The 18179-nt window shown below is 44.5% G+C and overlaps 1 protein-coding gene across 1 annotated transcript in view; it reads right to left on the reverse strand.

Annotated features, from left to right (window-relative positions):
• LOC148525062 (carbohydrate sulfotransferase 9-like) overlaps positions 1 to 18179 on the reverse strand; it is an 89435-nt gene that overhangs the window by 68515 nt on the left and 2741 nt on the right. The window contains exon 3 of the mRNA XM_088471187.1: positions 16867 to 16971. Within this exon, the coding sequence (XP_088327313.1) occupies positions 16867 to 16971 (105 nt within the window). The remainder of the gene's footprint in view (positions 1 to 16866; positions 16972 to 18179) is intronic.

An 18179-nucleotide genomic window follows, 5' to 3' on the forward strand; every position in this document is an offset into this window, starting at 1 on the left:
CATTCTGGCTCTTACATTATGTCAGTGTCGACATTGTGAATGGTGACATGTTTTGTGCAACATCCTGTTATTGACATTCTGAATGTTGACTTTATGACCACATACCATAAAACAGCAATACATAAATTACAGGGCGATTTACTTTAGCACTCTGTATATCATTTTCAGTAAAAAATAACAAACATAAAATAATAAACATTAAGGTCCTGATCCTGAGTCACATGCAGCGGCAGCCATGTCTGCAACTTTATACAAATGCCGGTACAACCCCTTCCCTGGTGTACAGCTGGTGCGCAAGGGCTGAGACACCCACTTTTAGCCACTTTAGAAGCTCAGATACCGCTTGGTGCGTCTTTAGATGCAACCATCGATCGCACCATTGAAACTTGCACCAGCCCCATGCTAGGTGCAGGATCTCAGTGTGAACGATTGTGCATCTGAGTCCTCAGCCACCACAGCGACACTCCCATAACAAACCTATAAGACGGACCATCTCTGTGTGTCCACTTAGCCACCTCCCTGCCACCACCCAGGAATGCACAATACATTTATGAAACCGTGAATCTCCTGTGCTTCTCAATGTCACCTGCGACTCTGTACACATGCGCAGTGCGAATTAGATGCATGCGCAGAAGAAAAAACCCGTACAACTGTGTCCAACATCGGTAGTACATCCAACTCAGAATCAGCCCCAAAGGGATGTCTCCTTTCGGTATACAATCGGGAAGCCAGCTGCCTTAATACCGGCAGCCGGCTTCCCGACTGTCATATCCCGGCGAGGGTGAAATGCCGGGCATCTATATCTAGACGCCTGTCATTTCCCCGACGCCGGGAGACAGGCACCCGGCATCCCGGTCAAAGGGATGCCGGGCGCCGCGAGCGGACAGCTGCAGGGGGGAGGGTTAGGTTTAGGGCACCCAGGGGGGACTTAGGGTTAGGCACCCCCCCGGGAGGGTTAGGGTTAGGCTAGGGTGAGGGAGGGTTAGGCACCCCCAGGGGGGAATTAGGGTTAGGCACCCCCCCGGGGGACTTAGGTTTAGGCAGCGGGGAAGGGGGGGGTTAGGGTTAGGCACTTACAGGGGGGATTAGGGCTAGGCACCCCTAAGGAGGGTTAGGGTTAGGGGGGTTAGGCTAGGTTAGCAGATACTTACCTTACGACGATCTGGATTTCCAGCGCTGTCGGGCTTCCGCTGCCGGGCTCTGCTGGTTTGTCGGGCTGCCGCTGCTGGGATTTGAACTCCTGTCCACGCGGCAGCCAGGATATCATACCGATTCCCTCCTTTTGATACAAATTAGCCAGTGTAGTAACGTGACTTTGGATAACACTTGTTACACTGCTAAGGACTTGAAAACTACTATGAGAAGGATACATCTGAGACTCTAAGGCAGGGGTTCCCAACCACGGTCCTCAAGGCACACTAACAGCCCAGGTTTTAAGGATAGCCATACTTGAGCAATTAGTACCTCAGTTATTTTGATTTAACCATCTGTGCTCCAGCATGGATATAATTAGAACCAGGACTGTTGGTGTACATTGAGGACCGAGGTTGGGAATCACGGCTCTAAGGAGTATATTTACTAATGTGCAGGTTTTTAGAAGTGGAGTTGTTGCCCATAGCAACCAATCAGATTCTGCTTAACATTTATCTAGCACCTCTAGAAGATAATACTTAGAATCTGATTGGTTTCTATGGGCTACATCTCCACTTCTAAAAACCCGCACTTTAGTAAATATACCCCTAGAGTTAAGAATGAGTTAAGGTGGCCATACACGGCACAATATATTTGCCGATACGATGGATCGGCGCGATATAGGTGCTATATCGTGCAGTTTATAGGCATGATATCGTACCTGATATTGTGCCGCACGCTCCCTCGGGATCGTATATAGCATCCCCAGATCTTCCAGCATGTTCATGCGATGTACGATCCCATTGAGATGGAGGAGAGGCAAGCCGGCAAATCGTGCGGTCAGCGGGGACTGCACTATTGCTGGCGGTGACACAGCACGATCCGTCTGCTGACGGATCGGCAGTCGCACTACACGGTGCATCGCACCGTGTATGATCACCATTAGAGGGAGAGCTATTAACATTTTATTCCCATTAAATTCCCATTTCCCAGCTATTAATGTTATATTTTTGTGAGATAATAAACAATATTCTTTATAACATTATTCAAGAAAACTATGGCCCTCATTCAGAGCTGTACGCTCTGAGCAGAGCGCACGCTCTGAATGAGGGCCGGGCTCCATGAAAATGGAGCGTCCTCCTGGACGCTCGTATAGCTGTGGGTCACCACCCAAAGGCTATACGAGCGTGCATTTTGATGGCCGCGATGGTCGTGACCATCGCGACCATCGAAATTGCGAGCCGGAGCCTGCGGTTGAGGTTTTCAACCGCAAGCTCCGGAGTGATTTTGGCTCTATCAGAGCCAAAATCACTCCCACTGACATCACTAGTGATGTCAGTGGGCCGGCTTTTGACGGGAGGCGTTCCCGTGGGAACGCCCCCATCAGGGAGGCACGCCCCCGGAACGCCTACCAAAGGGGGCGTGCTGTCAATCAACATTGACAGCACGCCCCCTTTGATCGGACACAACGAGCGAAGGACTTTCCTTCGCTCGTCGCGTCTGGCGCATGCGCACGACGGAGCTCCCTCCGTCGTGCGCATGCTCAGTCCATAACATCGACCCACTTGCGAGCGGACAGCCACTCGCGAGTGGGTCTGAATCAGGCCCTATGTCTATTATTGTTATTACTATTTTGCTGCTTTTAATTGGGCATTTGAATATAATAATCTAACAAAGATTATATTGTATTAAAAAAAAAGTTGTCCTTGTCCTAGATTAATTAATTTTTGTACGCAAATGAACAAAAATCCATGGATCTGGCGGCATCATAAGTGTGGCATATAACACCCGCGAGTAAATCATGTGTAATTGAATTGAACCCTCTGAGTTTTGATATTGATTGTGAATCTTGTGTATTACATATAGGGGGTTATGTAATATGTGCCGATTTTATGGAACCAGCAAAATTTCTGCGAAATAGCCGCTAAATTTAAATCGGCAATCAATTATAAGACTGGTTCAGCTTTATAACTGATTGCATAACCCCCATAGAGTATCTAAAAAGCCACATACAGTTTTACATTTTTAAAATGACAAATTGGATGCAAAATTGTGATAAAATTTCACAACTAATTGAACAACAAAAAGTAAAACATTTTTAAAAAATTAAAATGTTTTCTTAAGATATATTTTTGTAAAAGCTATTAAAGATTTGCAATACAAAAATTGATGTACTGGCCAAAAACAGCGGATTATCCTTCAATCCAAATTACAGAGGTTTTGCCCATCACTATACACATGTAAATACACCATATCAAAAACATTAAAAGAGCATATTAAACAATGCTCCAAAATAACTATATGCCATATTGAAACTAAATGGGGTATCACTGGGGGAGATGTATGAACCGTCGAAGCGGCATCAGCGCACGTTATGTGTGGGGGTCTGGGCGGTAACTGACAGGAGTGCTAAGCGCACTTGTCATTATTGGTGCTGCTATCTACAAGATAGCAGCGCCAATAGCCTGGGCTATGTATGAACGGTCAGTTCGCCTGACCATTCCACCCGCTATAGCTGTTGCTATAGACAGCTACAGCCTGGCATTACTCTATCCCCACAGAAGGGAGAACGCTATCCCTGCTGTGGGGGCTGCTGGCTCCAGGGCTGCACGCGGGATCTCGCGATGCTTGCGAGATCCCGCGCATGCTCAGTGGAGCAGACCAGGACTGAGGCACTAGGCTGATGCGCTGTGTACTCAGGCAGGGATCGCCGGAGGGGGAGGTTATCACTCCCCCGCGCCGGCTGATGAGATGTTAATACATCTCATCGTCAGTGCTTCCTGCTTCGTCTGCCGCTATAATACATCCCCCACACTGCCACAAAAACTGATAGTTAACCTACTATAATCAGACCTGACAATAAACAAGCTAAAAAAATAGAAGAAATAGAGAGTGTGAAAAAAACACAATCGATGGGCGCTGCCTAAAACCAATCCCTGTGTGTGATACACAGTCCAAAAAAAACGCTAATCAAGATCAATATACAAGCATAGAAAATATATATATATATTGTTCCAAAGTTCAGCAAAAGACCATATCCACAAAAGCAGGGTGCACATCAGCCGTATGTCCAAAATCCAAGAATCCACCAGCTAATATATAGAATGAAAATTGGCACTCACCAGTAAATGCAGCTTAATTTAATAATCAGATCTTAACAAGCTCACATACAAAGGGACCTTTCGGTCCTCCAATGGACCTTTTTCAAGCAGTATAGCCTCATAATTGTGTATCCAAACAACCAGTACAGGTCCCCAGCTGGAAGCATCTTCAATATATATATGGCCTAATAAATGATTTATGATTAAGTTATGCAAGACCGAGTGAGTGCTGCCTGCTTCATAAGGGAGAAAGTGGATTAGTGTATATATGTATATATAATTATATATAACTGCACATCCCTAATATATATATATATATTTACACATACAGTGTATATGGTGCCATCAAAAACCGGATGAATACAAGCCAAGCTACTCTAGGTCCTAATTGACAGGGAGCACTATACAGCCAAGGGACTGCACAGGCTGCAGGTTATTCTAACCCTTCTGGACATTATTAATTGCACCCTGGACTCAGCAGGCACCCGGTAACTATATTTGGATCCTCCATCTTATTACTATACATATTACTATTACTCTCCCCTAGATTGTAAGCTCCTATGAGCAGGGTCCTCCTCCCCACTGTCTCACAGCCCTCTTCTCTAGCACTTATATGACAGCCTTCACCTTCAGAGCTGTACTGTGTATGGAGAATTGTGTTGCTAATTGTTACTTGTGTTCTGTTTATATTTTAGTTACTGTATTGTAATGTAATGTTCTGTGTACCCTTTACTGCGGACCACTTGTGGCGCCCTATAAATAAAATGTAATATAATAATAATAATATACAGTGTTTCTGCAAGCATGGATTGGTCCTTTTCCCCATTTTATACCTTGAGTCTAATGTTATTCATATGACTTTATTTATGCACTTGTTGGAAAATTTAGATTGTGTATTGTGCTTATTAAATTTGTTTTACATATTTTCATAGGTTGCTCACACAGTATTCATTTATTTATATATTTTTGCATGTCATTTTTTGGTCATCTAATACTGCAGTTTTGCATCGTATGCTCTAAAAAGCCATTTTTGTTAGTTTATTTTTGAAGCGAAAAAAATATGCTACCCTCAAAAATATTCTGTAGAAATCTGTCTGAAAATCTCTTCAAATCTGTATAAAACATGCTAGTATGTGTTTATTAATCTTTATAGCAAGATTTTAGCAGTATGTCAACAGTAAAGAGGGGAGCGGGCAGATTTGATGATAGGAAAGCTATCTTATACAATATATATTGTTGACTTAAAGTTGCTGTACAATGGGACTAATTCAGAAACGTACTGTACATGGTTAGCGCACATCTCCGATTGTGCTGTTCTGCGCCAGTGCAAGACCCATACTGCACATGTGCAGTACGGGTCCTGCGTGATTGCTCGCAGAGCAGCATCAGACTGTCAGTGATTGACTGTCTTCTGCCGTTTCTGGGCAGGGAGAGGATGGTGACAGTCTACGTTTCCTCCAATGGTGGCGTGTCGCCACCGTTGGGGGGGAGGAAAGAGACCATGATCTCCATCGGCTGACAGAGATTTCCTGGCATCTTTTGGAGCAATTGCGTTCGTCAGCCAGCAGAAGATCACGCAGATGTTCCAATGCTGTGTGATGGATGCAGCTCAGAACAGTAATGAACAGTAATGAATGCAGGAGGTGTGATGCCTCCTGCTGCAATACCATAATAGTGCTATCACAGCTGCTGTATTAGGATACAAAGGGGATTCCTTCTGCACAGAAGTTGGAAAGTATTATCTAATCATCATAAACACTTAATAATAATAATAATAATATTATTATTAGTGTTATTATTATTAGTATTATTGGCCCTCATTCAGAGCCGTACGCTCTGAGCAGAGCGCACGCTCTGAATGAGGGCCGGCCTCCATGAAAAAGGAGCGGCCTTCTGGACGCTCGTATAGCTGTGGGTGACCACCCACAGGCTATACGAGCGTGCAGTTTGATGGCCGCGATGGTCTTGACCATCGAAACTGCGAGCCGGAGCCTGTGGTTGAGGTTTTCAACCGCAAGCTCCGGAGTGATTTTGGCTCTATCAGAGCCAAAATCACTCCAACTGACATCACTAGTGATGTCAGTGGGCCGGCTTTTGACGGGAGGCGTTCCCGTGGGAACGCCCCCGTCAGGGAGGCACGCCCCCGGCACGCCTACCAAAGGGGGCGTGCTGTCAATCAACTTTGACAGCACGCCCCCTTTGATCGGACACAACGAGCGAAGGACTTTCCTTCGCTCGTCGCGTCTGGCGCATGCGCACGACGGAGCTCCCTCCGTCGTGCGCATGCTCAGTCCAAAACATCGACCCACTTGCGAGCGGACAGCCGCTCGCGAGTGGGTCTGAATCAGGCCCATTATTAGTATTAGTATTATTATTAGTATTATTAGTAGCATTATTATTAGTATTACTATTATTAACATCATTATTATTAGCTGTTCTTAAAAAGAAAACCATTGAAAGTTAATGGAACTGATCAGATCACCATATAAAACATCTAGGCAGATCTGCAAAATATCCACAAGCAACAGAAAGGTAATCTGCATTGACATGTTCCAGTTATTGCCGCAGATAGAGCATTTCTTATACATGAAATAAATAGCTTTATCTTACCTTGCTTAGTCTCCCTCCTCTGTTGGAAGTTGAACTGCCTTTTTACCTGTTCAGTGGATATGCAGGTATTTATATCCAATCCCACACCTACTCCTATACTCACCAGAAGGTACAATACAGCCACGCCCACATTGCAAATGACCTGATGTCATTATTCAAAGTTTTTTTCTCCCCTACAATACTGTGCGGATATTTTTAGTTTTACTGGTATGTGATGGCCAATTTTGCACTGTACTAATATTCTTGCATACACATGTTTAAAAATGGAACTGCACCAGTTTAATAAATAAGACAGTTTCTTCACTGTGTAACAGTTTACATGTTAATGCCTTCACATCAACTATGGACTATACATAAGTCAGGGGCAAATGCAGGATTTTTATGGGGGGTTATATATATATATATATACATATATATATATATATATATATATATATATATATATATACTCAGTGAATCAGCATTATTCTTTAAAAACTGGCATAATCTTTGTCATGGCATTAACAACTGCATCACAGCTTACTATGATTAAATAAAATACAGTATTAAGAGCAGACAATGTCTATCAGATCCCTCCCAGATGGTACACTCAAAATGACAGCAATAATAAATAATATCAATTTCACTCGGTTTAACCGATAGCATGTATAGGCATATGCAGCAGGTAAAATAAGTATTGAACACATCAACATTTTTCTCAGTAAATATATATGTAATGGGGCTATTGTAATGAAATTTTCACCAAATGTCAGCAACTACCCATGCAATCCACACATGCACAGAAATCAAACCATAGATGTCCATAAATGAAGTTATGTGTAATAATGTAAAATGACAAAGTCAACAAAAAGTATTGAATACATGAAGAAGAGAAGTGCAAACAGGCATGGAAAGCCAAGACACCAGCTGAAATCTAGCAGTAATTAAAAAGCAATTCTGCCCCTTGCCAGTTCAAATTAATATAAACTGGTTCAATCCCAAATGATGGCCTACAAAAAGGTGTCTCATTACCAAGGTGTCACACAAGAAACATTTCACGCTGGCTAAAAGCAAAGAGCTCTCTCAAGACCTTCGCAACCTTATTGTTGCATAACCATTGAACACACACACAGGTTTTGAAATATCATATCTCATTGTTGCTTCCGGTCAGAACCATGACACCTCTCTCTTACGATGGGCATGAGGAGCAGGGACCCAAATGTCACAGTCTCCCCTTCTCACCACTCACCACCTCTTCACAAGGTTGGGGAGTAGTTTCCTCTCTAGGAAAAGTAAGGGAGTGGTCCCCTGGCCCAGTTACCTGGCTCAGCACAATTCCTAGCAATTGCTATATCCTGGGCATGGGATAGGCATCAAACATATTGACATCACTTAACCATCCATAGACATCACTTAACCATCCATAGACCCCACAGATTCAAATACCTCCACATTCTTTTGTGATCAGCACCACTAGGTCAGCCCAATGGTTGAGGGACGTTTGATTCACCCCTAACTGCAGCAGTCCTTCATTTTCCTTTTTCATGATTTCCAGAGTTGTCACAAAAACAGGAAATGCTGGTTTTCTGAGGAGGGTCTGCTTACCGTTTGTTTCCCCTGGTTCTTCTGCCTGGGAAAATACGGGTGAATGAGGGGAACTCTCTACCTAACACTGCGGCTATGGACTCCATATACAGCACCTGGAAGCAAACTTTGTACATCTCTAGTTCCCTGAAATTTATATCAGGAGAGAGAGGGAGGTCTTTTACAACAACTTTGTTTGTTCTTATGGTAAATGTACAACCTGGCACCATATCTCTAAAATCCTTGACTTCAGTTTGGGTCTCTAACTCAGGGGATGTAGATTTCAACAGGACAGCCGACATTCTGGCACCCTCTCTTTCTTTACACTATCACTTAATGCATTGTCATCTAGAATTTCGTTGATGTCTTTATCCAGCAGCCCCAGGGGGCTTGGAGAGCCCCCTCCATGCTGGCCAGGGTTGTGTGACAGAAGTTGGGCAGAGGTAGCTACAGCTAGCACCTCCCTTCCCCAGAAGAAACATATTGGGAATACATTCAGGTGAGATCAGGGTTAGACATTAAATGTTTGGGCCCAACCTCCTCTGTTTCTACCTTACAATCAGAGGTTACATTTCAAGCACAAAACTAACCATACCAGGTTCCCCAATATCCACAGTAACAAGTGCAACAGGCTTTACTATCCCAGGCAATGCCACCAGTTGCCAGTAACTCCAATCTGGGAAATCTTCCTGCCTGTACAACTGGCAATTTTCTGGATCACCTTCCTGGTGCAGCTGACTTGCCCATCTGCTCATTGTATCTGAGGAGGAATCAGTCTGCTGAATGACCTGAAAGGCTTCAGTCTTGGAAAGTTTCTCATTGTGAGGAGAGGAATGGAGAGGGGTTGACTAATGCTGTGTACACACTAGACAATATGCTCCATGAGCGATATCGTCTAGTGTTTCCCCTGCAGTGCTGGGCTCAATGTCTTTAATGTTGTTAATGATATTGAGCACACGCATTGAACAATTTCGTTAAAGATATCATTCAGTGCTGGCACCCTCCCTCATCCCTGAACATACACAACCTGACAAATATCGTCAGGTTGGCCTGCATGTTCAGGCGATGAACGACATCTTCAACTACCCGCTGGAACAAGCATCGTTGATTGTTCACCGCACATACACTGGACAATATTGAACACGATAAACTATAACGATATAGTTATCATTCAAATCGTCCAACTTATCATCAAATCGTCCAACTTATCATCTACGCAGTTTCAGTGTGTGTGTTTGTGTGTGTTTACAGTGGCTGTGTGTGAGAGGGGGGTTTGCCTGGTCAGTATCTATTGTTGTCTATAGCCAAATACTTGAAATTGTATGGCAATGGATCATAATGCTCGAATTGTAATGAAAAAATTCACTAAGGTCAATGCCATAAAAAAATAAAGTTGGCGGTGCTCCCCTAGAGTTACAATAGTATAGAATAAAGGAAAAGAGAAGAAAACTCTTTTTGTTGGGGGCACAAACTTAATGTAGTCTATTAAAACAAAGTTTATTATAATATCTTAAACATACAAACATACATTACAGACATGACACCATATATAGACAAACAAATAACAAAACATACAAAAAATAGTTGTCACACTCAATAAAGGACAATAAATAGGTAAATCCTTACGTATTGTGGTCAAATGTGGCCATAGAAAATGTTTATATTCTAATCCAGAACATGTCCTCTCAGTGTGATTCACCATGCTCCAATGTCAAGGCAAAAAATAATAGAGCATGTAGAATGAAGTATAGAATGGGAGTATAAACAGACTATTCCCTAAAGATAATATATGTCAAAGATATGGCAGAAAGAAGTAGTGGGTTTAAAAGAACTGCACAGATTGAGGAGTGAGATACTACTGTGAATTCATCTGTCAAAGCATTGAATGATATTAATGAGTGTTAACCTCCTCAGTGGCACTTATTACAGTCAGAAAATTAAGGATGAGTAGTCATAACGAAAAGAGGGAATCAAAAATGCCATGCATCTGCTTTCAAATCTCATTGCTTCAAAGGTATCGTGCAGAGGAGATAATGATGAGAGTACACATATATGACAATAATTGATCCACTTTGATAAGTGCTTCTGCTGTCGGTCATACTGTGCCCGGCTCCTGTGGGCCAGTGCCGATGAGAGAGCGAAAAAAGACAGTAGGGTTCACCTAAAGTCTGTTATAATCCACACATGTATCTAATATGGGGGTACAAAATCATATATATACCTAAAATACTTCAAAACATTGTTCGTTTACACATGCCAGGTACCCTTATGAATGGACTCAAAATATATATACACTGGTGTATTCATAGACTACACATAGTCGCCATCGTATCCTCTAAGCACTAGGGATATTCTGACTCAGGAAATATCTAAACATCCAATGTGTTCAGAATTAGATCGATTAAAGAAATTTCAGCAATTTCACACCAGCACATTGGATTGAAGAATAGCGACCTCAATGGCTATAATGTATCATATAATGTGCTGTTTGTGATCACCTTTAGTTAAGCACAGGTGTCACTTGTCAGTACCGTTCATAGTTAGTAAATACGGTATCGATCAAATGGTAGTGACACCAAGAAAAAATGTTATAACAGGAATATTGCAAAATATTCCATCAGTAATTACCACAGGTATCATATGTCAGTGCCATTCATAGTTGAAAACAAATACAGTAACAATCGATGGTAGTAATACTGATATAAATTTTGCACAATATCTCATCAGTAATTACCACAAATTGGACGTAGGTATCTTCTAACAGAAACATTCAAAATATAATATCGATCATTAGTGATGGCACAGAGAAAAAAATGTTGTAATAAAGAACTCTGCATAATCTCTCATCATCACTGCTTATGCATGGGTATTATATGTCTGTGCCATTCACAGCTCTCAATGGGTACATTAACAATCGACGATAGTTACACCATCATAAGTCCTGCTTAATGTCTCAATAGTTGCTATAAATTTTACACAGATATCTCTTATCAATCAACATTCATAGTTGTCGATAAATACAGTATCTATCTATGGTGGTAACATAGGTTGTGCACCTGTGTCATTCATAAGTGTCATTCACATTTCTCAGTAGATACAGTATCAATCAATGGAGATGGCAAGAAAATCCACTGCTATAATAATGCTTCTTAAGTAATCACTCAAGGGTTAAAAGTGTGGTCAGATTGTCAGGAGCATGATCAATTATTGACCTGAAATAACCCCATATGTTAGGGTCATGAACAGGTCTGTATATCACACACAATGTTTTTATGCCTTAACCATGATTTTATCAAAATGACAATGTCATAAATAAAAGTGTATCCAGTTTAAGTATAGACTGAAGCTAATGCTTGAGCCTGTGATATAGGAAAAAATATATATGTCCTATACACTGACTCAATAGACAGATAGTATGGTAATTTTCAGTGCCTGTGTAATAAGAAGCACCCAGAGAAAGATCAGTAAAGTGTGGAATCACATGGCAGCCTTACTGTGAGACAAGCTGGATCCTGTGTTCCATGGGTAAGTATTCCCCGATATTCAACAGCATTCATGTAACAAGGTACATATTGTTTGTTACCTGGTGTGGCTGAAGTGGAGAAATAAGGAGTCACCTGGCATGTGACAGCGCTCGCTGTGCGCACAGCGGGAACGGAGATGCTACCTCGTTTCGCCTCTGCTGGCTTGATCACTGTGAAATTGCTGAAATTTCTTTAATCAATCTAATTCTGAACACATTGGATGTTTAGATATTTCCTGAGTCAGAATATCCCTAGTGCTCAGAGGATATGACGGCGACTATGTGTAGTCTATGAATCAATTATCGTCATATATGTGTACTCTCATCATTATCTCCTCTGGACGATACCTTTGAAGCAATGAGATTTGAAAGCAGATGCATGGCATTTTTGATTCCCTCTTTTCGTTATGACTACTACTCATCCTTAATTTTCTGACTGTTATAAGTGCCACTGAGGAGGTTAACACTCATTAATATCATTCGATGTTTTTACAGATGAATTCACAGTAGTATCTCACTCCTCAATCTGTGCAGTTCTTTTAAACCAACTACTTCTTTCTGTCATATCTTTGACATATATTATCTTTAGCAGTGGTCGAAGTGGGAATTTTGAAGTGGGGGTATGGAAAATTTAGAAGTCATGACAGTGGTGTAAGTAGAACCTATGTCTCAATATTAATATGAGTGTGGCCATGCATCACACAGAGCTGAGAAGGAGGCAGTCTGACTCTGGCTGAGTGTTGTAAAGTTGGAGTAGAGAGAGATCCATCCGAAAGAGTGGTGAGGAGTGGAGCAGTGCAGGAGCCAGTGGCAGCAAATGTGGTACAAGTAAGGGGGGAAGCCCCAGCAGTTAGCAGGCCAAGAAGCAGGGACGAGCTCCAGGGCTCAGCCAGCCGCACAAACAGTCACCGCGGTGGCCTGTATTAGGGACTGCCCTGTCACAGAAAGGTTGTCAGGGTAGCACTAGCGGTGGGTGACGAGAGGCAGTAAGGTCACACGTAGGCTGGCGGCAGAACCTTACAGGAGTCCGCAGTGTGGCTGAGTGAGATTGAGTTATGGCTCTGCCAGCCGCACAAGGGACCTCATTCAGAGTCTCTTGTTAGGGCACGCTCGCTCGCTGGGAGCGATAATCGCACATCTGCGCATGCGTATAATGCGCAGTGCACGTGTGCAAGTCATTCGTTTGCGATCTGATTTTGCTAGCTCGCAAGCCACTTTCAGGTCGCTGCTTTGAGTGACAGATAGTGCCGTTTGTGGGTGGTAACCGGGGAAGGTGCTTGTGAACGGGGGTGTGGATGTGCGAACGCAGGCGTGTCTGACCGTCAGAACAGCGTTTAATGGGTGTGCATAATTAGCAAAGTAGCGTCATAGCACACGTGACTTGGTTGTTTTTTAGCCTGAACTGCTCGCAGTGCTTGGGGTAGGTTAGGTCAACCCCAAGCCCTGCGAGCAGCTCCGATGTCCCTCGATGTTCACGATTATTCAGACTCTTCCCGGAGATGACGTGTGCTGCGAGTGACAGGTGGGAGGTTTTATAGTCCAGCGTACGCTAACTGCCATCACTCACTAAGACATAGAGGGCGTCCTTACAGCGCAAAGAGTGATTGCTTGATTTGCATACCCAGCCCCTTTTTGCAAGCGACCGATCGCATCTTGCGAGAGACTCTGAATGAGGGCCAAAGTCACTTGTGAGTGGTGGGTCCAGGTGCAAAAAATGCTTTGGCTACAAGCCTTCTAGGTCCCATGCTAAATAAACATACTATATGGTATTGTGTCATATGACCACCAAACAATACAAATAAAATACCCCAGTGTCTAATAATAATCTGTGCCTCCTTTGACCAAATAATAATAATCTATGCTCCCTTTAATCAATTAATAATATGTGCCCCCTTTGAACTCAACAGGACCTGATTTCAGTGGTGCTCCTCAGAGGCTTCACAGATGGGTCTGCTGGCAGAGGGTGACGGGCAGATGCAGAGGGTGAAGGGCAGAGGCAAAGAATGATGGTCAGAAGGTGATGGGCAGAGTTTGACAGGCAGAGTGTAATGGCCAGAGGCAGAGGGTGATGTCCAGACGTTGATGAGAGAGGCACAGGGAGAACAGCAGAGGGTGATGAACATAGGCAGATGGGCAGTGGTTAACGGCCAGTGGCAGAAAGTGATGAACAGAGGGTAATGGCGAGAGCCACAGGGTGATGGGGAAAGGCACAGGGTTGCAGATAGAGGCAGAGGGTGACTGGGAAAAGCAGAGGGTTATGGGCAGCGGTAGATGAACAGAAAGTGACAGGGAGAGGAGATAGGGTGACAATACTGTAGTGTGACAAATAGAATAACAATGGGGAAACAACAGAGTTGGATGGGAAGGTGGGGGGAGGAAAGGGGTCAGATAATAGCTGGCAAAAAGTATCTGCTAGTGGGTGCTGGCAGGGCCGAAACTAGGGTTTTTGTCACCCAGGGCAAGAAAGTAATTTGGCGCCCCCCCTATGGTAATTCCCCCATAGTAATGCCCCCTGCAGCAGTGCCCCCATAGTAATGCCCCCCACAGCAGCGCACCTATAGTAATGCCCCTGTACTAGTGGCCATATGGTAATGTCCCCATAGTAATGCCCCTGTAGTGCCCATGTGGTAATGCCCCTGTAGTGCCCAAATAGTAATGCCCCCTAGTAATGCCCCTGTAGTCCCCATATAGTAATGCCCCTGTAGAGCCCCCTGGTAATGCCACCTGTAGTGCTCCCTGATAATGCCCCTGTAGAGCTCCCTGATAATGCTCCTGTAGAGCCCCCTGGTAATACCACCTGGTAATGCCCCTGTAGAGCCCCCTGGTAATGCCCCTGTAGGTAATGCCACTGTAGTCCTCCTGTAGAGTCCCCTGGTAATGCCACCTGTAGTGCCCCCTGGTAATGCTCCTGTAGAGCGCCCTGGTAATGCCGCTGTAGAGCCCCCTGGCAATGCACCTGTAGAGCCCCCTGGTAATGCACCTGTAGAGCCCCCTGGTGATGTCCCTGTAGTGCCCCCTGGTGATGTCCCTGTAGTGCCCGCTGGTAATGCCCCTGTAGAGCCCCCTGGCAATGCCCCTGTAGGTAATGCCACTGTAGTCCTCCTGTAGTGCCCCCTGTTAAAGCCCCCATAGTGCCACATACACACACATACACACACACAGAAATGACGTCATGACGTCTCTCCCATAGTGCCTGTGGGGAGAGCCGGAAGGTGGAGTTCCGGAGTGAACTCCAGCCTCCGGCTAGCGCGGCGCTGCAGAGAAGGAGCCGTGCGCCTGCTGGTGATAACATCTCAGTGGGCGTCCGGCTTGGAGTCTCCCTGCGGCGCCGGGCTGGAGGACATTGGCGCCGGGTGCAGCAGCGCACTCGCTGCACGTGCACCTCCAGTCCCCCCCTAGTTGTGGCCCTGGTGCTGGAATATAAATTACAGGGAAGTCCAAGTACATACTGATGTTAGACTTCCTTGTGGATGAAGGGGAATTTAACCCATTCTAAAATAGTCACCCTGTTGGCTCTGCAGTATCCACAGGAGCTCTTTTGCATTTTTGGTTTTGCGTGGTCACCAGTTCCTAGAGCCCGCAGTCAGCTAGCTGCACTGTATGATGACGTGGGTCAGACAAGACTTCCAGGGACACAGCTGACCATGCAGCAGCAGCAGTGGGTGCGCCGTCGCTTGCTGCAGTATAGGATCAGCGGTCACCAACGAGATGCTCCCCACACATGTACTGGTGGGTTCCTAGATTACAAAGCTAGTTCGGGACTGAGCAGACTACAAAGCAGCAGCTCCGGGTGCCAGCAGCGTATGTATAGTTTCATCCCTGGGTTTATAGAAACGTATTGCACAAGAATACTGTTTATGCAGTTGACCCTACTTGTCTAAAACAAAATTCTACATAAGATGATGAATCCAATGAAACATTGTCAACTATTTTATGCAGCATTTGCTAGGTACTTTTTGGGTTCAGCCAGAAAAGCCCTACAAAATAAAGGGAGACACAGACAAATCTGAAAATGTAAGCAGGAAAAAAGTTCTGTAGCTACAGTATTACAACCTATGCTTTCATTGTCTTAACTGCACAAGAAATGTTACAACAGGATCACATTACTTGGTTGGGTTTCCAGCAACATGTGGCACAGTAACCCTAACCTTCCCCTCCCTGCACCCTAAACCTATCTACCCCCCATAGTACCTAACCTTCCCCCTAGTATCTAACCCTAACCATCCCTCCTAACCCCGCTACTTACCTTTGAGATACCGGTGGTCAGGATGCCGGCGCAAGGATTGTCAGAGCCGTCTGGAGTGTGGTCACATAGGGCATAGTATATGTTACAGTATATACAGGAGACTGGCAGTGTGCCCACATAGGGCATAATACATGCAGGAGACTGACAGTGTGCCCATATAGGGCATAGTACATGTTATATGTAGGAGACTGGCAGTGTGCTCACATAGGGCATAGTATATGTTACAGTATATACAGGAGACTTGCAATGTGCCCACATAGGGCATAGTACATGCAGGAGACTGGCAGTGTGCCCATATAGGGCATAGTACATGTTATATGTAGGAGACTGGCAGTGTGTTACAGTATATACAGGAGACTGGCAGTGTGCCCACATAGGGCATAGTACATGTTATAAGCAGGAGACTGGCAGTGTGCACATATAAGGCATAGACTAGTATGTGTATGGTGTATGCAGGGGACAGGCACTGTCCTTGTTTTGGAGCATTGTCGCACATTACATGACACAGAGCCTACACTGACCCTTCCTCCCCTTTCCCCATATCATTTGTGCCCCCGACTCCCCTCATAATCCATACAGTGCAGACACCAGGGCCAGGCTGAGCTGCATATATGGTGGCTGGCTCTGTGCAGCCAGCGAGAGCTGCATGCAGCAGAGTCCATTCCCGCTTGGTAACCCCAGGCCACACTGACCTGTGTACACTGAAGCGCCCTGCAACTCTGGCAGTAAGAGCCTAGCTTCAGCAGCAGCATGCAGGGGAATGAGACGAGCAAAGGCCACTACCAGTCGGATCACTCAGCACCCGGCTGGAAGAGACTGTGCTGCACGGCCAACGACTCGAGTGGCTGCTGCTGATGTCACGAGTCCCGGCTCCGCCCCCCTCGTGCGTAGATTTCCTTAGGAGCCCAACAGCAGCTACTGGTCCGCGGTGATCCCCCTGCCCAAGCCAGACGGCCCATTGGGAACCGTCCTCCACCACTTCCTGCAGATCATCGAAGATAATGATCTGACCAGCGGCGAATGGGATGGGTACGGTGCAGTGCTCCAGTAGAAGTTTCACCCCTTGCTCCAGCAGCAGAATGAGGGGCTGTCCTTTCACTGACAGGCTGTCAGGTTAGTAGGGGCAGCACAGCAGGGCTCCGGAGCGTGCTTGAGTGAGACTCAAGCCACACCTCCGCTTTAAGCTCTGCTGGCCAGAAAACTTGTTTGAAAAATAAAATAAAATGCTTAGAGCTTGAAGTGCCGGTATGTCATACCGTTACATACCGGCACACTTCGAGCACTGATCTTTAGGGAATAGTCTGTTTACTCTCCTATTCTATACTTCATTCTACATGCTCTATTTTTTTTTGCCTTGAGATTGGAGCACGGTGAATCACACTGAGAGGACATGTTCTGGATTAGAATATAAACATTTTCTATGGCCACATTTGACCAGAATACATAAGGATTTACCTATTTATTGTCCTTTATCGAGTGTGACAACTATTTTTTGTATGTTTTGTTATTTGTTTGTCTATATATGGTGTCATGTCTGTAATGTATGTTTGTATGTTTAAGATATTATAATAAACTTTGTTTCAATAGATTACATTAAGTTTGTGCCCCCAACAAAAAGAGTTTTCTTCTCTTTTTTTCTTTATTCTACAGTATCTATTGTTACTGACAACTCCCAGCTCTTATCTTCAGGGGTTAATGTAGAGGAGTTTATCTGTGCTGCTTGTTGTCCAGGAAGACTCTGGCCCTCTTCACTACATGCAGGCATCCTACATTTCTACATCATATATACATTGACACTATTTTCTACCATCAGACCTTGAACCTGGAAATTCAAAGGGCTATTTTTCACAATAACAGAAAAGATTTCCTCCTTAGTAAATAAGTTTTTAAAAGCACTTTACACTAATCATTTTCTAGAGCTTGTGAACCATCCTGATTAATTTCCCCAACTGAGGAGATAAACTACAGTAATCATCACTTAGAGTTGCACACATTTGTCCCTGAT

This window comes from Taudactylus pleione, unplaced genomic scaffold, assembly GCF_031769625.1.
Source record: "Taudactylus pleione unplaced genomic scaffold, aTauple2 ptg000113l, whole genome shotgun sequence".
NCBI lineage: Eukaryota > Metazoa > Chordata > Amphibia > Anura > Myobatrachidae > Taudactylus > Taudactylus pleione.